Source organism: Ochotona curzoniae, unplaced genomic scaffold, assembly GCF_017591425.1.
Source record: "Ochotona curzoniae isolate NIBS_2020 unplaced genomic scaffold, NIBS_Ocur_1.0 contig_2599, whole genome shotgun sequence".
Taxonomy (NCBI): domain Eukaryota; kingdom Metazoa; phylum Chordata; class Mammalia; order Lagomorpha; family Ochotonidae; genus Ochotona; species Ochotona curzoniae.
Window position 1 is genome coordinate 1,768,430 of NW_024465520.1, and position 19,614 is coordinate 1,788,043.

Consider the following 19,614-nt stretch of genomic DNA (forward strand, 5'->3'; position numbering starts at 1 on the left):
TTAAATCTCCCCCCCATCTCAGTGCCCACAGCCTTTAAGGGTGCCAGGACGTTGTCTATGACACACACTACAACGCCACTTGGCTGGTGGGGTAAGAAGCTTCCCAATGAGGGGTTCACAGACAATGATTCTTTTCGGGCACAGAAAGTACAGTGTGTTCTTGCCCTGATATGGGAGCTCCACTCTCATTAGCATTTAAAAGGGAACACTTATTAGCTGAACTACGAAATGTCCTTTATATAATATAATGGGTTTCATTGAAAAGAATCACCGGCTCAGCTAAGGAGAAATTTCAACACTTTGCCATCATTTATAAATTCAATCCTTCTCGGATGGTATTTTTTAAAGGTACTTTGAATGAAGGGAAGAAGAAGAGTGGTAGGAAACTTGACAAAAGAAATGTAATTAGAGCAGAAAATGAAGGCAATTCTAAGCTTTATGAAGCTATCTTTGATCCTCTCGAAGCCAGGAGGCAGGGCCATTGTTGCTCGTGACATTCTTCCTCCACTGGCCTTAGAACAGGTAAGCGGGCTGGAACGTGCCTGCTTTTGTCCAAAGTGATGGGGAAAAAATGCACAAACCCATAATCAAAAGCCACTGTGATGCAAATCAATAAAGCAGAGACACACTACAGGAAACTCCTAGCGTAACACAATTGTACCTGATCTTTCCATATCTCGGGAGTAGCTGAGACATTTGCCTTATGCATCCAACTCATTAAATTGAAAGTAATGCATCATTAAAGAATTAAATAAAACCACTAATTAGTACATATTGTTTCTCCTTTTTACTTTTTATCTCAGAATGTTAATGGTCACCATTCATTCCTTATTTATGAATTCAGGAAGAATTTATTGAGCTGTTAGATTTAAGGTGAATTCAAATGATAAATTTCCATAAACTTTCCATAGAGCCCTCATATATCCTAAGAAATTATATAGGCTAAAAATACATTTAGTGGTGTTGTGGTACAGTGGCTTAGGCCACCGTTTGGCATCCCATATCAGAGAATATCCATCCTGTCTGTTCTGATTCGAATACAGCTCCCTGCTCATATACGTGAGAAAGCAGAGGACAATGTCCTAAGAAGTTGGCCCATTGTCACCTGTGTGGGAGAAACAAATGGAGTTCGGGGCTCTTGTTTTTGTCCCGGACCATCCTTGGACCAGGCTATTCCTGCTATTGGGCAAGTAAAACAGCAGATGGAGTTTCCTCTCTCTTCCACTTCCTCCCTGTCTGTGACTCCGCTTTTCAAATAAATAGGTAAGTAAGTAAATAAATACATACATAAATAAAATAAATCTTGAGTATACACATATTTAAAAGCACAGAAGGTTAAATTTAAATATTATTGATGTAAGAAATATATTTTAGTTTTAGTTTTTGCTTTTTGAAGATGTATTTATTTTTATTGCAAAGTCAGACATACAGAGAGGAGGAGAGACAGAGAGGAAGATCTTCAGTCCGATGATTTACTCCCCAAGTGAGTGCAATGGCCATAGTTGAACCAAGCTGAAGCCAGGAGTCAGGAGCTTGTTCTGGGTTTCCCACCGGGGTGCAGGGTCCCAAGGCTTTGGGAGCCATCCTTGACTGCTTTCCCAGGCCACAAGCAGGGAGCTGGATGGGAAGTGGGGCAGCTGAGATAAGAACTGGCACCCTTATGGGATCCTGGTGGGTTAAAGAGAAGATTTTATCTGCTAGGCTACCATGCCTGGCCCAATATGTAAGGAATATGTTAAAAAGCAATGCAGTGAGGATTAAGATTGATGTCCTGCAAGGTAATTATCAGATTTTCTCTTAACTAACCCTTAAAACTGTAACACAGAGAAGAACACTGTTAATTCTAGAAGAACCTCGTTCGGCTTTCCTTATTAGCTATCAAGGCTATTCTTGTAGGGCAGAGTCTGATAATCATTGCCTGCCCTTGGCCTTAAGAAAGTTCCAGTATTGCAGGATGAAGTTCTCTACACCAAGACAGTAAATGACCCACCTCAATTCAATTCTCTAGCTTTCAGCTCAGCTTTCAGCTCGCTCCTCTCTCCCCGACGCTTACTTCCCCAAGGCAGCCTGGGGTCCAAGCCAGGGTGTGGTATCTGCCTGTTGCATAGGACGCACTGGACTCTCTGCCAGCACTGCGCTTTCTCTGCTTGCACCCTCCCCAGGACATCTACAGATGACCTGAGAGTGCATCCTTTCAAGTGAACATTGGCCACATAAGGTTGCTGACTAGCCATGTGAGGACAGTACAGGACACACATGTACAGGGACGTGTGTCTGTGTGTCCTGTAACAAGAGGACTCCTAAGATCAAGAGCCACTTGCTATTTGCTTTGCTCTCTGTTTGCCCACCTGGGGCCTGCCACGCACCCACTGAAGTGCTTCTTACTCCCTCAGTCCATGCTTGGATTAAGAAATTGGAAAGCCCTTCAGTTGCCCCAAGAGACCCAGTAGCAGGTCCACTGTCAGCACTCAGGTGATCCTAGTAAAAGCCATTGCAGTTGCTCACTTGGCAAATGAAAGTTTTTTTCCAGGAAGAAATCTGTAGCTCTTGGCAGCTTCACTGCCATGTGAGGTTTGACCACTTCATCCTTGAAACTGATATTAAAATATTTAAATTCTCTACCAATCCATCTTCTCTCAAGACCAACAGCCAGTTCTGATCCCTCTTCTCAACCTCATGCATTGCAGACTCTAAGCAAGTGGTCCCAAAAGGACAGAGACACGGATCTTAAACTCTGTCAAAGACCAGGGAATCAGTTGCAGAATATGATCCTCAGAAACTCCTCATTTACAGGCAAGGGTTTTGTGCGTTCAGATACTGCCTGGCAGTGAGTCCCTGCTGCACTCCTAATTTTGGCTTCCTGCAAATATGCAGGTCGTGGCTCATGTATTTGAATATCACCCATTTGGGAGACACAGTTTGAATTCCAAGCTCCCAGCTTCCCCTCTGGCATGCCCTGGCTGTTGAGGGTATTTGGAAAATAATTCAGTGTGTGTGGTGGGGGTGAACTCTCTGCTTCTTTTTGTCCTTGCCTTTCAAGTGAAGAAGCATAAGGGGGAAAAAAAACTACTCATTTAGGTCAATCACTCATTTTATAGATGACAAAATTGCTTACGCAAGGCCTGACCAAGAGTGGCAGAAATGGAAAAAGCAAACGGATTTCCCGGCTCAGACAGTCCTACCATATCATCTTGTCTTTCTCATATTCTGGTTCCTGTTCATGCACTGTCTTACCAAGTCATGCATGGAACATCCAATCTGGCTCCCATTGTCTAGTTTTTATTGGGAATTCAAATTTGGATTTGCTTTGCTGTTTTCCATTCAATGGTGATAAACACTAAAAATATCATCTGAAGAAAAGAGTAAAAATAAAATAAACATCTGGAAAGACTGTGCCATAATGAAGATGTCTTTGTTTGCCCATAAATGCTAGGCATAGAAGCTGGCTTTTCAAAAGGGAATGCCGGAAAACATCTATGTCCACTCCAGCCTGTTAACTCACTTAGGGAAAAACTAAAATACACTGAGTATCAGTCCATTTTCCAAGGTGATGGAATTGAACATAAGATAAATGACTAATGATATGAATTAGCTAAAAATATAACAAAGAAGACCAACATTTGCTCTTTGATCCATCCATTCAAGGTTTGATGGACACAGTATTGTTAAGACCCAGAATTGCATTATCCATCTACTAGTGAAAAATATTTAAAAAGAGAAAGAATAATTTGAACCATAAAAATCAGAACATGTACATTTCAAATATGTCACTTAAAAGCTATGGCGAATCCTCTAACACATCATCTTTATTGCATCATTCCTATCAACATAGGAGGTACTTCCTCTAGCTCTCACTTCATTGCTCCTCTTCAAAGAAAAACTCCTTTGGAAAGACTCATCAACCCACAATGCTTTCCAGTTCTTCCCTCCCATTCCCTTGAACCTATTGCAGTCACACCATCAGCCTGGTTAGCAGTGTCACTGGTGACACTCACATTATTCTTAACTTGAGATTTCAGCAATATTGGGCAACTAGTCACCATCTTGGAACACATTTTTTTCTCAGACTACTCAGAAATCTTATTTTTCAGCATTTCTTTTTCCCTACCCAGTCTCCCTTGCCAGTTTCGACCACTTTAATGTTAGAGAATTTCCCAGCTTAGTTTATAGACCTTCCCACCTCCCTAACTCCTTTCATCTGACCAAATGTTTTCAATAACATCTCTATGCTACTGACTCTACCTAAATAATACCATGTACTAGAATGTCCTTGAGAGTTCCTGGGGTTGCCCAGCACAGCGTAGGCTCTGCGAGCTGCCCATCGTCAGTGCACTGATTCTGTCTCTCATACTCTCCCATGGTTCATTCTGACATAGCCACAGTAGTCTTCCTGTCCCAGGGAACCTTTGTGTTTGTCACTGTCAGTTTCTTGGAAGTTCTGTCCTAAATGTCCACACAATCCCCTCTCCTGTTTCTTTTAAGTGTCTCCTTCTCACTGGGGCCTTCAGTCACCACCTTATCTAAAAGTTCAAGGCTGCCTCCATGCACATTCTTAGCTTTCCATACCTTATTATTGGCTTTATGACTTACCCTAAGCACACCATATATTTTGCTAATTCATTTTGATTACCATAAAGTGATCTTTTATTGGGAATATTTTTACTTACTGTTACATCCCAAGCACCTTGAACAGTGGCTGTCACGAACTAAGTTCTCAGAAAATATTGTCCAATGAATTAAAGTAATTAGCAGTAATAAGAGCTATCTTTTAGGTACATAGAAAGTAAATGACCTAAGTACTTCATATATGTTAACGCACAATAAATGTTAGCTATTTGCATTTATATAATATGCCCACTGGTTTCTGCTGGAATTAAGTTTTAATTGGAAATTGTGGGAATGGAAGGAGAACTTCTAGTTAGAAGGAAAAGCATGGAAGCACATGGTTTCACAAGTCAGCTTCGGACAGGGTAAAGGCAGCTAATGGAATCTTCTGGAGTTTGGCCTAGATAGCCAGTGCACAGGGCTGCCTGGGGGTAAGGGGAAGAGAGAGGAAGAAGCCAGGAGGCAGGCTGGGACTCAGGCTATGAGGCTCACAGTGTGCTGGGTGGCTTAGGGTAAGAATACTAGGTTACAACTGCTGGGTGCCTATGTCCGTCTGCAGTATTTCTTAGCAATGTTTAAAATCTGGCACTGGAGGGCAGGACTCATAGATCCTTCCATCTCCAGAACCAGCAGTGCCCATCCTGATGCAATGAACCACTCCATGCTAGGGACAGGAATTGGCACGTGTGTCATCCACTCTTTGGTAGAATGCTGTGCTGTTTCAAGCTTCAATCTTTGTCGTGGGCAATAGCGTCGCAGTGTCTCTATTAGGCTGCGTTGCACCTCACACAGAGTGGTGTTGTTTTCATACAGGAGAACAAAAACTAATTCATCTTCATCTAGAGGGCCATAATCATTTGCAAAATGTATTTTAAAGTGAAAATGCAGTTTTAAAGATGCCCTGTAATTCTTGAAGCTATAAAGGATATATTATTTTAATCACGAGCCTTTAGATCGAAATAGGGCTATTTGGTTAGCTGGTACAGATGCAGCTGATGAATAAAATCTCTTTGGAAATTATATCACTCGGATTTTACAACACAAAGTTAATTTGCAAGGATTTTCTCTGGACTTCTTACACGGTTGTGGGATTAGAGACAAAGAGAACGTGTGACTGAATCCCCTATAGTCAGTGTGAAGACACCGTGGGAAGATGCAGAGGAGACACTGTGTCCTGCAACCAAGCAATGTCAGGAGACATTTTCCAAGCCTTTCCCAGTCTGGGGGAAGACACAGCAGCACTTGTGTATTTCCTGCCTCAGTACTCTCTACAAATTGTAATTGCTTTTGTGCCATTTGAACTCCTCTTGCTGCATTGATACAGATGTGACTGAGGGCTCTGTTCTATTTCGTTCAAAGTGGTGAACTAAAATTCCATATACTGAAGAATGGGTTTTATATATATAAACACACACATATATACACATACACACATATAACTGTGTATAGCTACTATGTGTGCCTATATTATGAGAGGACAAAGAAATTTGTTATAAAAAAAATCTGTGACAGAAAGAAAACAAGTGAGGAAACGATTGAATCAGGAGTTAGTCTTCATTATGCTCTGATCTGCCGTGATCCATATGCCCAGCAAGCATGGCTATAGGGCAAAGAGGAAAAAGCATACACATTAAAGAATGAACTTGTAAGAATCTGCTTCCTTAAAGGAGAGTGCTGTAGGATGGATCCTGGCAGCCCAGCAGGGACCACTTGTCAAGCCGCATGGAGGGAGAGCAGAAGGTTGTGGGGCCCGGGCTTGGCTTGTCTCCCTTAGGTGCTGGGCTACTGTCTCACCAGGAGAGCAGTTGTCTTTGAAGTTCTGCAGAGCAGCCTAGACAGCACGACTTAAAAGTGCAAGTTCCTAAACAGGATCCAGCTCCCAGAATACAAATGCTCAGAAGACCGAAAGAGGCTCAGAAAAAGCTTGAGACATTTTCCTTCAAGCCCTGGAGGATCCCAGCTGTCTCTGTAATGAGAAGGATCCTAGGTGACTCTGGATCGGGGGTTTCTAAGGAGTTGGTATCCATATGTTCTATTTGTTTCTGTTTTATTCATGGGGCCTCACAATTTCTGTTAGTCACATTTTGTGATTCCTCTGAAGCTGTCTGCAGTGACAGGCAGAGGGGAAGGATGACTGAGCAGAGATGGGGTCGGGTCGAGCTGAGCTTGGAGCATGACGGAGGGATGAAAGCTGTGGACACCTGAGGAGTATTCAAGGCAGCCTTCCATAGCTCCCATCTAGGAATTTCTGGCCATTTCTAGGTTTCACTTGGATGTCACTTTGGGTTTCTCCACTCTTACCACCACATCACATGTTCTCAGGACTCTTGGACATATACAGCTGCTCTACTTGCATTCATATTTTGGGATACATTCCACCACCCGGTCCAGTTCTTCCACATTCCCTGGACTCACACTTCTTGCAGTATTACTTTGCAGTGTTCTCCCACTGTGCATCATGGGCTTGCTCAACCTCTACACTTTGTGCTGACTCATACAACTCCTCAGTCAACAGGCTTTCTGGGGTGTATAATACAATCAGAGTCTTGATCTTCTATCAGGAGAAGGACAGGCGCATGGTGCTGGCAAAGGTGCTCCAGCCCAGCTTAGCCTGGGATAAAGTTTACAATTCTCAGATTATTGAATGAACTTCATTATTATCCCCAGCTTCAAATGGCTGAAACTGCAGGTTGACCATAGATAAGTAGGTACACCTGGGTTCCACTGGATTGTGTGGTTGTTTATTACACAGCAAGAGCCAAATTGATACAGATGCCCTGTTGCTCATGATACTGTGCCTCTCAGAATGATTTCTCTAAAATTGCATTTCTAAGATCCTCCAATAATTTCAAATGGTAAGCCAAATTGTATCTTCCACCCACTATGTCCAATTTATATGTTAAAACTCTAGTCCTTAGTATCTTAGAATGAGACTTTAGTAAGACAGGGTTATTCCTGAAGCAATTAAGGTGAGGTCATATTGGAGTGGGGTAGGTCACTACTCATTACAGCTGGTGTCTTCAGAAAACGGAGACATGGGGAGGTACCCAGGCATGCGGAAGAGAATGCCTGCCAAGTGACAGCAGAGATCAGGATGACAGATCTACAACGCAAGCAACACCAAAATCAGGTGGAAATCTGAGAACTCATTCCAGGTGGTTGACCTTGCTCCATGGCTTCTCACTTATGCAAATGTATAATGAGGGAGTACTGGGGTCTACCGTATCCAGAGGTGGAGGTATAATGCAACATGCATCTCTGCTTCCAGACAAGAGATGGATTCCCAATGAAACGGTTGGACAAGCGTAGAAAATGGGATGCTGGACTGTCTGACTTTGTACCAGCAATGTTGGGGTACACTTAAATAAGAGACTGATGGAACTATAATTCCTTATGAAGGATTATACCACTTTAGTAAAATGGGGAAAATCTGTCGGGGGGTGGGAGTTTGGGGGGAAATCCCAGTCTATATGAAATTGTAACACATAATTCAAAAATTTAAATCTATATATAAATTTTAAAAAGGGAAAGAGGACAGATTCTCCCTTTCAGGGCTCAGAAGGAATCAATCTTATCAATAAGTTGCTCTCCAGAACTAGGAGGCAATGGATGTCTTCGTTACCTTTAGGATAAAGTCTGCACTCTTCCACAAGGTACCTAAGTCCTGCGGCTGTGTCTGTGATCCCATGCCTCCATGCCACACAGCATTTTGTGTGGTAGCCCCCTTTACTAGCCATACTGAACTATTTACAGAGCTTCAGCCATCCACTAAGACATTTTGTCCATGCTGATTCCCTGGGATCAAAGGTCCTTCCTGCTGTCTTCCATCCCTCACTGGACTCCAAGTCTTTACCCAGTTAACTTCTACTTATAGTTCAAAGTCCAGATTGGACATCACTCTAGAAACTTTTTCCTGACTCTCCCAACTCAAATTATGAAGCAATATCCTTCTCAGTGCTACCTACAGATATTTGCATCACAGTGTTAGCATCCTGTGGGCATGGCATTCATTACACAGATTTCTCATCATCAGTGGACTTGAAAAAGCCCTTAAAGAGAAGGTTACATAATCTCTGTCTTTGCGTTCCTAGTACCCAACACAGTTCTTGGCATGGAGTTGCTGCAGAGCAACCATTTATGAGATAAATGTGTGTATGTGTGTGTGTGTGTGCACACACAAGTATCCACGCACATGTGTCCTTGGCATAGGGAGCAGCTTGTGTAACAACTAGGAAGCAAAAGTAACTGATTGAAGTCCAGACATCACTTCCTGATTTTCCTCATTTCCTTGCGTCTCTGTAACTACCCCATCCCGCATGCTTTATGATGCTTTTAGATGTAAGTGACTGTGAATTATTACTGACTATAGGCCTTTCATCTTCAGGACTGACAGTCTGTGCTCCACATCTCCTGGGAGGGAGAGACTGCTATAACTATATTTTTGCTTACCAAGAGAATTGCTAATGGTTATCCTGGAAGGGGAAAAAAAATCTATAAATATCCGATCTGTAATGAAGCCTTAAGCTTTTTCCCTTTACAAAACAAACTCTTTGCGTGTACACTGCCAGAATCATTACACAGTCATTACACAAAACCTTTAGTATGCGTCTTCGTTTACCTGTTTTGTCCTTATCTTGGAATCGGAAGACAGGTTGTTGTAGGTGTAATGCGCCTGCGTGACTCCGCAGAAGAGAACAGCCACTATCCCTGAAATTTGAAAACAAAGTAATGAAAACCAAGTTTCCCACGGAAGTCAAAGTCTGCAGCTTTCCCAGCTGGAAGATAGAGTTGGTGTCAGTAAGGTAAAACTGGGAGTGATTATTGTAAGGAAACCTGGGTAAATCTTGCTACTTCTTTTACAAAGAGATCTCACAGAGCTTAACAGAAAGAAACACATTAAGAAGCAGATCCTTAATACAATGAGAAGTTGATTCTTCCTGGAAATTAATGATTATCTCGTCTTGTGTTAGGAAAGTTATACTTGGAAACGCATGAACAAAGCACTGTATCATCAATCCATGGTTTCTCATTTGCTCAGACACATCTGTTTCCTACAGTGTACCTTGGAGAGCCGAGTGGTCTTGTCATAGCATAACTTATAATAAATGTCATGAGTCACAAATCTAAGACACATACAAGGGTTTCATTGCTTTGGCCAATGATCTCTTTTACCTAGTCAAAAGGAAGCCCGTGTTAGTTCCTACGCTTTCTGGGCAAAGCTGGTGCTTTTTCTGCAGCTGGATCTCTGATGAACATTCCCAAGCCACACAGCCCTGGAAGGGAAGCCAGTCTGTTCTTGTGTTCTTCCTATCATCAGGGAGCTCTTGGCAGCTCACTGTCAGCTGCAGGATTTACATGTGAAGGCATATTTCGCCAGCTTTTAAAGCTCCACAAAGTCATGAATAGTACTAGACTTTCTCTGGAGGCAGAGGAATAGCACCCGGGGAGCAAACAGAAAATTTGTCCCTGGGCTCTGTTTTTCTCTGTGTTATTGTCCCTGGGTGAAGGTGGTGGGAGCTGCACTCTACTGTGGATTGTAAAGATTAAATTAATTATGGGAAATTGGACATAAAGGAGAGCTATGGGAAAAGCACACAATATAAGTATTCCTCAACTCAGATCAAGGGGATTGAATTGAATTTTAAGCAGCAGAATCTTTCCAACTAAAAACACTCATAAATTTAATGCTGATGATTCTTAAGAGTATAGAGATATGTGAACCGAATACTGACATTTCCAATGAATCTGCAATAGAGAATTTTAAAGACTCAAGCTTCTTTTTTTTTATACAGAGACTACATGGCTCTATTTTCATGTTGGTTATATTTCAGATTGGCACTGGATAACATATTGCTGAGGCATATCCACATAATACAAGCACATAAATATTTACAGTACCTATTCTCTTTTAATATAATGCTGTAAAGTTTTAAATAAAAGGATAAAAGCCAGTAGGAAACTTTGCCAAGAAATATACACCCAGCGAAGGTTTTGATAGATTTTTGGTAACTTTTCAGTTTCCCAGAATTTCTTCAAAATTGCTAAGAAAAAAATGTGTTTATGAAAAATTATTTTTCACTATTCACAGAATTTCGGTTAAAAGTAATGAGCGCTAAGAAAAGTTTTAGGATGCTGAAGCACCTTAAGTACTGCAGGCTCTGGGAGGATTGCATTGGTATCATTGGATTGCATTAGTTTGCGTTGGTATCAAAGATTTCTCTTTATTTAAAGATGCGGCTGACCTGGGGTTCTAGTGCTGCGACATAGCAAGTAAAGCCACTGCCTTCGATGCCAACATCCCATATGGACACAGATTCACAGCTTAGCTGCTCCACTCCTGATCCAGCTACCTGCTAGTGGCCTTGGAAAAGCAATAGAAAATGTTCCAAGTATTTGGACCCAATACCCACACCAGATGAAGTTCCTGGCTCCTGGTTCGATCCTGGCATAGCGCTGGCTGTGACACCCATCTTGAGAGGCAGCATGCAGACAAAACATCTCTCTCACTGTCTCTGCCTCTCTTTTAAATACATAAATGTATCTTCTCAAAACGGAGTAGATAATTTGTTCTTGTTGAGACTGCTCTCTGCTCGGGTTTTTCATGGTGACAGCCAGCAGATCCTCTCTCTGTTTGGAGGGCCATTAAGTAAATCTTGGATAACAAGGCAACTGTGTGTGGGCGGTGACATGTTGATTCTGAGAGCAGAAGTAACCAACAAGTGTTGCAAAAAGCAGGGAAGGGTCCCAGGCTGATGGAACACCTGTGGACAAAGGATCCTGCGCTAGCTTCATTTCCATTTTATTCTTACTAAACTGATATATTATCTCATTGCAAGTCTGCAGTAATCGAGCAGCCCTTCCCAACAGCTGCCTCTTAATTGGAATGGCAGTTCCATTCTCCTTGATGCTCAGTTCAAAACTGTGGGATCACCCCTGACTCTTCTCTCACTGTTCTTCAGCGACCTTGCTGCCTTGTCCTTCAAGATTCACTCCGAACACACTGCCTGCTCAATACCTCTATCCTAGTTTTCTTTTCAACCCCAACCCTATTGTGGCCTGGATGACAACAGCTTTCCAACTGGCTGCTCTCTCTTCCCTGTGGGTGCTCCACAATCTGTTCTTCAATAACAACAGTGATTCCTTTTATTGTATTTATTTGAGAGGATTGGGTGGTGGGGGGCGGAGTACAGTTGGAGGCAAGGTGGAGACAGAGAGAAACAAACTCCCTTCTACTCTTCAATACCTAACATTTCTTCAATGGTCAGGGCTGCAGCAGGCATCTTGGAACCTAACCCAGGTCTTCCACATGGGTGTCAAAGACCTGACTTCCTGAATCATCAACTGCTGCCTCAGAGTACATATTAGCATGAGGATGGAGTTGAGAGCAGGCTGGTCCTGAAACTCAGGTACCATATGGTATGTGGTTGCCTTAAGTGACATTTTAACTGCTAAGTCTTTATTTCTTTAGAAATAATTCAATTCAGGTCTGGCGCAGTAGCCTAGAGGGTAAAGTCCTTGCCTTGCATGTGTTGGGATCCAATATGAGTGCCAGTTCATATCCCAGCTGATTCTCTTCCCTTCCAGCCCCCTTATTTGTGGCCTGGGAAAGCAGCTGGGGACAGTTGAAGGCTTGGAGATCTGCACCCATGTGGGAGACCTGGAAGAAGTTCCTGGCTTTTGGCTTAATTTGGGAACCAGTGGATGGAAGATTTTTCTCTGTCTCTCCATCTCTCTGTAAATCTGACTTTCCAATAAAAAATAGAATCTTAAAAAAAAAAAGAATTAAAACACCTATATTAAAAAAAATTCAGTTCATGTTGTTTCTTTGCTCAAAACTTTAAAATGTTTTCTCATGGCTTAAAAGGCTCTGCAGGATCTGGTCCCACTGCCTTTTCACTCCACCACTCCTCTTTCACCTCATCGTCTACCATATACCCCACTGGTTGCATTATTCTCAGACAGTGTCCCATGGCAGTACCTGTACGCTCTTGGGTGCCACTGTTTCAAAGGCTCTTCTCCAGATATATGCATGCAGCCCCACCCTGCTTCCTTTAGATATCTGTTCAGATAGTTTGTTATCACAATGCATTCCTACTCATTCCATAGGAATTGTTGTGTCCACTTGCTTCTCCGGCCATTGATACTCCTGCAGTGTTTATTACCTCCTAACATTCCGTATGCTCATGTGCTTATTTCCTCCGTTCCTGCACTGAAATGTGAAGCTCACTGAGGAAAGAGAGACCCATTGGTCCTTCACCCTTAGCTGTACTGGGCACGCTGCAAGAGCTCCATTACTGCCAGTGAAATAAACAAATATTTTATGCCCGTTGAACAAGACACCCAAGTAATTTACTCAAGGTCACCCTGAAGGTAGCCGAACTGAGATTCAATATTGCACAGACTCCCTGGGCTTTGCTGCCTGTATTAGATCATTCATGAATATTTTAAGGTGATCTGAGGTGATCTAAAATATATCATTTCTGTTATCCAAGGCAAATAGACATTTGGGGATGAAGATTATGTTTCTGAGCTGGCTGGGCTTGTCATTTCAGGATATTTTCCCTAGCAATGCGATTGGGTTTTTGTTTCCTTGCCTCTAGGAAATCACAAACAGGCAGTGATGCAGCTAACCGCCTTCTGGGTTTTTTGAGTATAGAGGCATCACACACAAACAAAACACGAAGAGTGAGTCTATATGAGAAGAAGCCCTGGGTAGAATCAAAATAAACAACATAGTCGATCTGACCCTTCGTATTTGCATACATAACCATAATTCCGTTGCTTCACAATTAATTAAATCACACAGATTACTGTAATTAGCAGGATTTTTACAAGCCAAACCGACTTTGAAAACATCTCTTTCAAGCACATCCATTATGTTAGTTCTCTCATTCAATTTTGCCTTTTGCAGTTTCAGTTACCCATGGTTAACTGCAACCCCAAAAAATCTGGAGTGGAAAATTCCAGGACTAAACAATTCGTTCAGTTTTAAATAACTTTCAGTATACTATTTTGTCATACTTCCATTTTACTAATGGCTATTGTTAATCTTTTATGATGTCTAATTTATGATTTAAGCTTTATCAGACACGCATGAAGGGTCTTTTAAAAAGTTCATAGAAAAGACATACTAAAGAAGAAAGTATCCATGCATCTCAAAGTTTTGCACCTGTGAATTCTATCTTGCAAACATTTTGTAAAGTCCTCTCATATGTATAAGATGGCTTGCTGTACACACCTTCAGGTATGCACTGGGGGTCTTAGAACAGAGTTCCTTTGTATGAACTATAACTATTATACTTATAAAACTTATCTGCCAGAGGTAAAGCACCATTTGACAGCATGTACACTTAAATCGCTATGTTTTGGTGGGTCCATGCCTGCAAAAACTGGTTGTACTACTGTATACAATTCTTCTAAATGCTCTGGATCTCAGACTCTCACATGGAGGAAAGGTGGGGTTCATATGTGTTCTTGGTGTCAATTATTAATCCAGTGTCTCAGCCTCAAGCTTCCCCATCCCTTCCTGACAAGTTCAGTGATTACAGCACTGGAGCCCCATGAGCCATGTTTCCTTTTGGGTTTTCCAACAATGACCCTCACAACAATGACTCCACAGCAAGAAGGGAGGGAAAGACTGGCTCCTTCCTGTTTGCCTGCTTCTCCAGCTGTGGCAACTCAGTACCGCTTCTTCACCATCATTCTGACAACCATGTCAAGCTTCTCTCCCCCTCTGCTTTTCCTCTCTCCTATACTTTCAGCCTCGTCTCTCAGAGGAAGCAGCTGAACCCAGCCCAGTATCCTTCCAGATTGACGTTCCCTTTGTTCCTGCAGCCCTAGGATGCACATTTACTTTCTGGATTCACTGCCTTTCCTTGTTGCCTCCTGTTTTGCTTTTGAGCTCCCTACCATCTACTTCTCCCATATAGCCAACTGGTATCCTTTGTTGGATGACTCTTGACCGGTGCCCTCTGCTAGGGCCCTTTGTGATCCCAAGTTCTCTGAATGTCCTGCAGATTTGCATTGGCAAATAAGATTCACTTAGAGCTGTCCTGTTACAACTGGGGCAAGTACCAGAAGACTGGACGAATGATCATTTCAATCCTGCCTATGGTTGGAATTGATTTTTTTAAGTGATATCAGTTTGAACCTTTGAATTAGACCACATACTTGGGGATAGGAACATTTAGGCATAGAACTATTAAAGACACAGAACAAACTTGGACTTGTGTCTTCTACTTTCCACTACTATCATCTTTCCACAATAGCATGAGTAACTCACAGTAGTGTGACTACCTTGTAGCATGAAAACTCTCCCTACCATCTGAAACGTTGTGGTTCATCAGTGGCTCTTGTAGAGAGAATTCTTCTCACAGGGTAGAAGTTTGGATTTCCTCAAACGTTATGTGTTTTCCACTTTACCATACGCTATTCCATTAATTCCTGGGATTAATATCACAAGGTAATCTTTCTTTAATATTCAGAACAAAGATACTATAATGATTCCAAATGAAATCTTGAGGCATTTTGAATAGAGGTAATTCAATTTCCTCAATAAGTTAAGATAAATTTACAGACATTTCCAATAATCTTTCAGTTTTAGACAACTCTTCCAAGTAAAATTCTATGACATAATTGTCCTATTTTGTACTCAGAGGAACTGTTTCAAATTTAAAAAAAAGGAGATACAAAATGGCAGCGCAGGGGGAGGACAAGTGTTAGTAGACAGAGGAGGATTAGCTGAGGTGAGGCAGAGAGAGACATCCCAGGAAATGGGACAGACTGACAGCAGATGGTCACGTGGAAGCCCGTGGGTGCCAGGAAGCAACAGAGTTAGCAGAACAGTGCTGCAGTGAACAGATATGCCAGAGGCACTTAGCTATCAGTGATCAGAGCTCCACCGGCAGCCAGATTGGAAAGGGTGTACACCTGGAACTCAGGGGGTAAAACCAGCCAAAGAGCTACAGGTCCCATTGACTTGTTGAGTTGCACCCAGACCTAACTGCTTCTAGATACTGGTAAGAAGAATTTCACTAGGTGGGCATTTACTGAGAGCTCAAGAAGTGAACCTAGCAACAGAATTGCAGGTCTTATTCACTGTTGGATTCTACCATGGGCAGAAAAAGTACAGTGGCAGAGTCCAGGAAGCCAGGAATGGCAATGGGTGGATTTTATGGCCCAGACCTCACCAGTACTACATCAGGTGCCATTTTGTGAACTTGCGCAAAGGTGCTGGAGTAAGGCTGATAGTGAGTTGCGCATGTATCAAGCCATGGAAGAACTCACTCCAGGTTCAATGCATTGCACTGGTCCTACCTGGAAAACAATACTGACTCAGCATTCCACAGGCTCCATTCAAATTATATCTGGCACCACTGAAAACTCTGTAAACTAGAACAGCTAGTGTCTGCCTAACCCTGGGTGCTGCTGGATCTGGAAATGAGAGAAAGGCTGAGCAGCAACACTGAGTTCACAGCACAAGATTAGAGAGGGGGGAGAGGGGTGAGCCGGGAGGGTAGCATGAAAGAGTGGGATGCAATGTCACCACAGGAAATAGCAAAAGCAACAGTAAGCAAAAATGAGGGACACTGAACAGTATCAGTAAAGTTTAATGGTAACAGCTTAAAAACCAGCCCCAAGGAGAAGAGTCTGCTAATCAAAGTTAGGGCAAAAGAAGAAACACAGGCACAAAGAATAAGGTTACTGACACATCTCCTGTAGAAGAGAAAAAAAATTCCATTTCAGCTTTGAGGTAAGTGAAGACAACATGGATAAAGTTTTTTTGAAATTGTTATAAAGCTTCTTATTAGAAACAATGAGAAGCACACACAGGATTTCAAGGAATATGTTAGAAAGGAAATAGCAATGCTGAAATCAAGTCAACTGAGTTATTAAAAATGAAGCACAGAAGGCAGCAAATTGAAACCTCAGTGTAAAACCTCAATATTAGAATGAGTGAGGCAGAAGAAAGAATCTCAGAACTGGAAGACACCTTTCATAATAATTCTGACACAAACAGCTGTAAAGGGAACCGAGTCAAACTAAGAAAATCATATAGGAGTTGAAGGACACCATCAAAAGGCTGAGTATAAGACTTATGGGAGTGTCTGAAGTGCAGAAAGAGAAGCTGGGATCAAAAATATATTCAATGAAATAATAAATGAGAATTTCCCCAATATAGAAGAAGAACAGGAAACAAAATACAAGAGGGCCACAAAACTCTTAATGGAGACAATCAAAAATAGTTCTCATCATGACACATTGTAATCAAGTTCTCATCAGTGGCACATAAAGAAAAGATACTGAAATGTGCATGTGAAAAAAATTAGTTAACTTATAGAGGATTTCAAATCAGACTCACAGCTGACCTCTCAAAGGAAACTCTGCAGGCCAGAAGAAAATGGAGTGACATATTCCAAACCCTGAGAGGAAAAAATTGTCAGTCCAGAATGTTTTACCCAGCAAAGCTTTCCTTTGTCTTTACAAATGAAATAAAATTTTTCCATAGTGAAGAAAAACTCAAAGAGCTCGCCTCTACTAGGTCTACCTTACAAACATTCTTAAAGATATCCTGCTGACAGAGAAAAGGAATAGCACATGCCAAAACCAAAGGCAAACGTGGAGAACGTCCCAATAAAACAACCAAAGAAGACTAAATCAAGCAATGAGTAACTCATTACTAAAACAACAGGACCAAATCACTGCTTATCAATATTAACACCAAAAGTAAATGACTTTAACTCATCAATCAAACATCATATATTAGTGGCTTTGCTCAAAAAACAAAGCCCATCTATTTGTTGCCTACAGGAGATTCAACTTACCGACAAAGATATGCAGAAGCCAAAAGTGAAAGGATGGGAAAAGATATTCCAGGCTAATGGAAAGGAAAAACAAATTGGCCTAGTCATTCTTCTATAGGAAAATGTAGGCTTTAACATGAAAAACATTAGAAGAGACGAAGAAGGACACCATTTCATGATCAAGGGATCCTTTTAACAAAGAGAAATCACCATAATAAATATATATGCACCAAATGCCAGGGCACCTAGTCACATGAAATGAATATTAACGGATTTAAAGGGAAAAATAGATTCCAATACAATAATAGTGGGTGACCTTAACACCCCATTAACATAAAGGGACAGATTGATGAGATAGAAACTCAGCAAGGAAACAACAGAGCTAACCCAGACACTAGAGCAAATTGACTTAAATGATAGCTCTGGACTTCTCATCCTACAGACAGAGAATACCCTTTTGTTCATCAATACAAGAACTTTTTGAAGGAGTGAACATATTATAGGCCACAAGACAAGCCTCAGAAAATGTTTTAAAAATAAAAATTATACTAGGTATTGTTTCAGACCATCATGGAATAAAACTTGAGACCCCAGAAATTATGCAAATACATCCAGACTTGTCATAACTTAAGGCAGTATTAAAGAGTAAAGCATTTCAATCAATGCTTATGTCAAGAGCTTACAAAAGCACCAAGAACTGTTAGATGTATCTACAGGATGCTGGTCTGTCTGCCATTGTTGGTACCAGCAATGTCAGAACACACTTAACAGACTGATGGAGTTATGAATGCTTACGAAGGACTATACTATTTTAATAATATGGGGGAAATATGCTGAGGAGAGGGAATATGGGGAGTGGGTAGGGCAAATCCCAGAGCCTATGGAATTGTACCATGAAAGTAAACATAAAATACAGAGAAGAAAAAAGAAAGGCAGTAAGTAAATGAGCTACCCATACATACTACACATGATAAGGAGCTGGAGAAACAGCAGCAAAGTAATCCTAAGACAGCGGGAAAAAATAACCAAAATGAGGGAGAAACACACAAAATAGAGACCAAAAGAACAATACCTTGGATCAATGAGTCAAAAAGCTGGTTCTTTGAGAAAAATCAACAAAATATATTTCCCACTAGCTCAACTAATCAAAAAGGAGGGAGAAGATACAAATCGATAGAACTAGAGACAAAAAAAGAAATATAACTGCAACAGACAACTTGGAGATATATAGGATAATCAGAAACTATTGTAAGCAATTATACACCAACAAATCAGAAGACCTAGAAAAAATGGATAGATTTTTGGACATATAAAATCCACCAGAAATGAATCATGAGGCAGTTAGTAATCTAAATAGACCTATAACAAGGGCTGAGGTTGAATCAATAATTAAAGTCCTCCCAACCAAAAGAAGTCCTGAATCAGATAGCTTCACTGTTGAATCCTACTAAATGTTTCAAGAACTTACCCAACCCTCCACAAGCTGTTCCAAACATAAAATGGGAGGCAATCCTTCCAAACTCTTTCTATGAAGCCAATATCATCTTGTCACTAAAACCAGATAGAGACACACACACAAAAAGAGAGCTACAGACTGATATCCATGATTAACTTATTTGCAAACATCCTCAGCAAATTATTAGCCAACGGAATCCAACAGAATCAGGCAGATTGTTCACTTGAATCAGATGAGATTTATCCCTGGCATGCAGGGATGGTTTCACACACACACAAATCAATAAATGTAGTACACCACATCAAGAAACTGAAAAAAAAAAACATATGGTCATCCTGATAACTGCAAAGATGGCTGATACATCCAACATCATTTCATTCTAAAAACCTGAAGCAAGATAGACATGGAAGGAACATTCGATAACACAATCAAAACAATATACGAAAACCCCAATACCAGCATCATACTAAATTGGGGAAGACGAAGATCTGGAAATAGATAAGGATGTCCACTCTCACCCCTGCTGTTCAATATAGTATTACAAGTCCCCATTAGAGCTGTTAGGCAAGAAAAAAAAGTGAAAGAATTTAAATGGGAAACGAGGAACTAAAATTATCCCTGTGCACAGATCACATGATTCTCTGCACAGGAGAACTAAAAGTCTCAATCAAGAGATTGTTGAAACTCATAGGAGAATCTGGCAGGATAGGAGGGTACAAAATCAATGAACATAAATCGATGGCCCTGAGC

The 19,614-nt window shown here is 41.3% G+C and overlaps 1 protein-coding gene across 1 annotated transcript in view; it reads right to left on the reverse strand.

Annotated features, from left to right (window-relative positions):
• SLC9A9 (solute carrier family 9 member A9) overlaps positions 1-19,614 on the reverse strand; it is a 562,224-nt gene that overhangs the window by 270,462 nt on the left and 272,148 nt on the right. Inside the window, exon 9 of the mRNA XM_040974753.1 lies at positions 9,224-9,312. Coding sequence (XP_040830687.1) covers positions 9,224-9,312 — 89 coding nt within the window. The remainder of the gene's footprint in view (positions 1-9,223; positions 9,313-19,614) is intronic.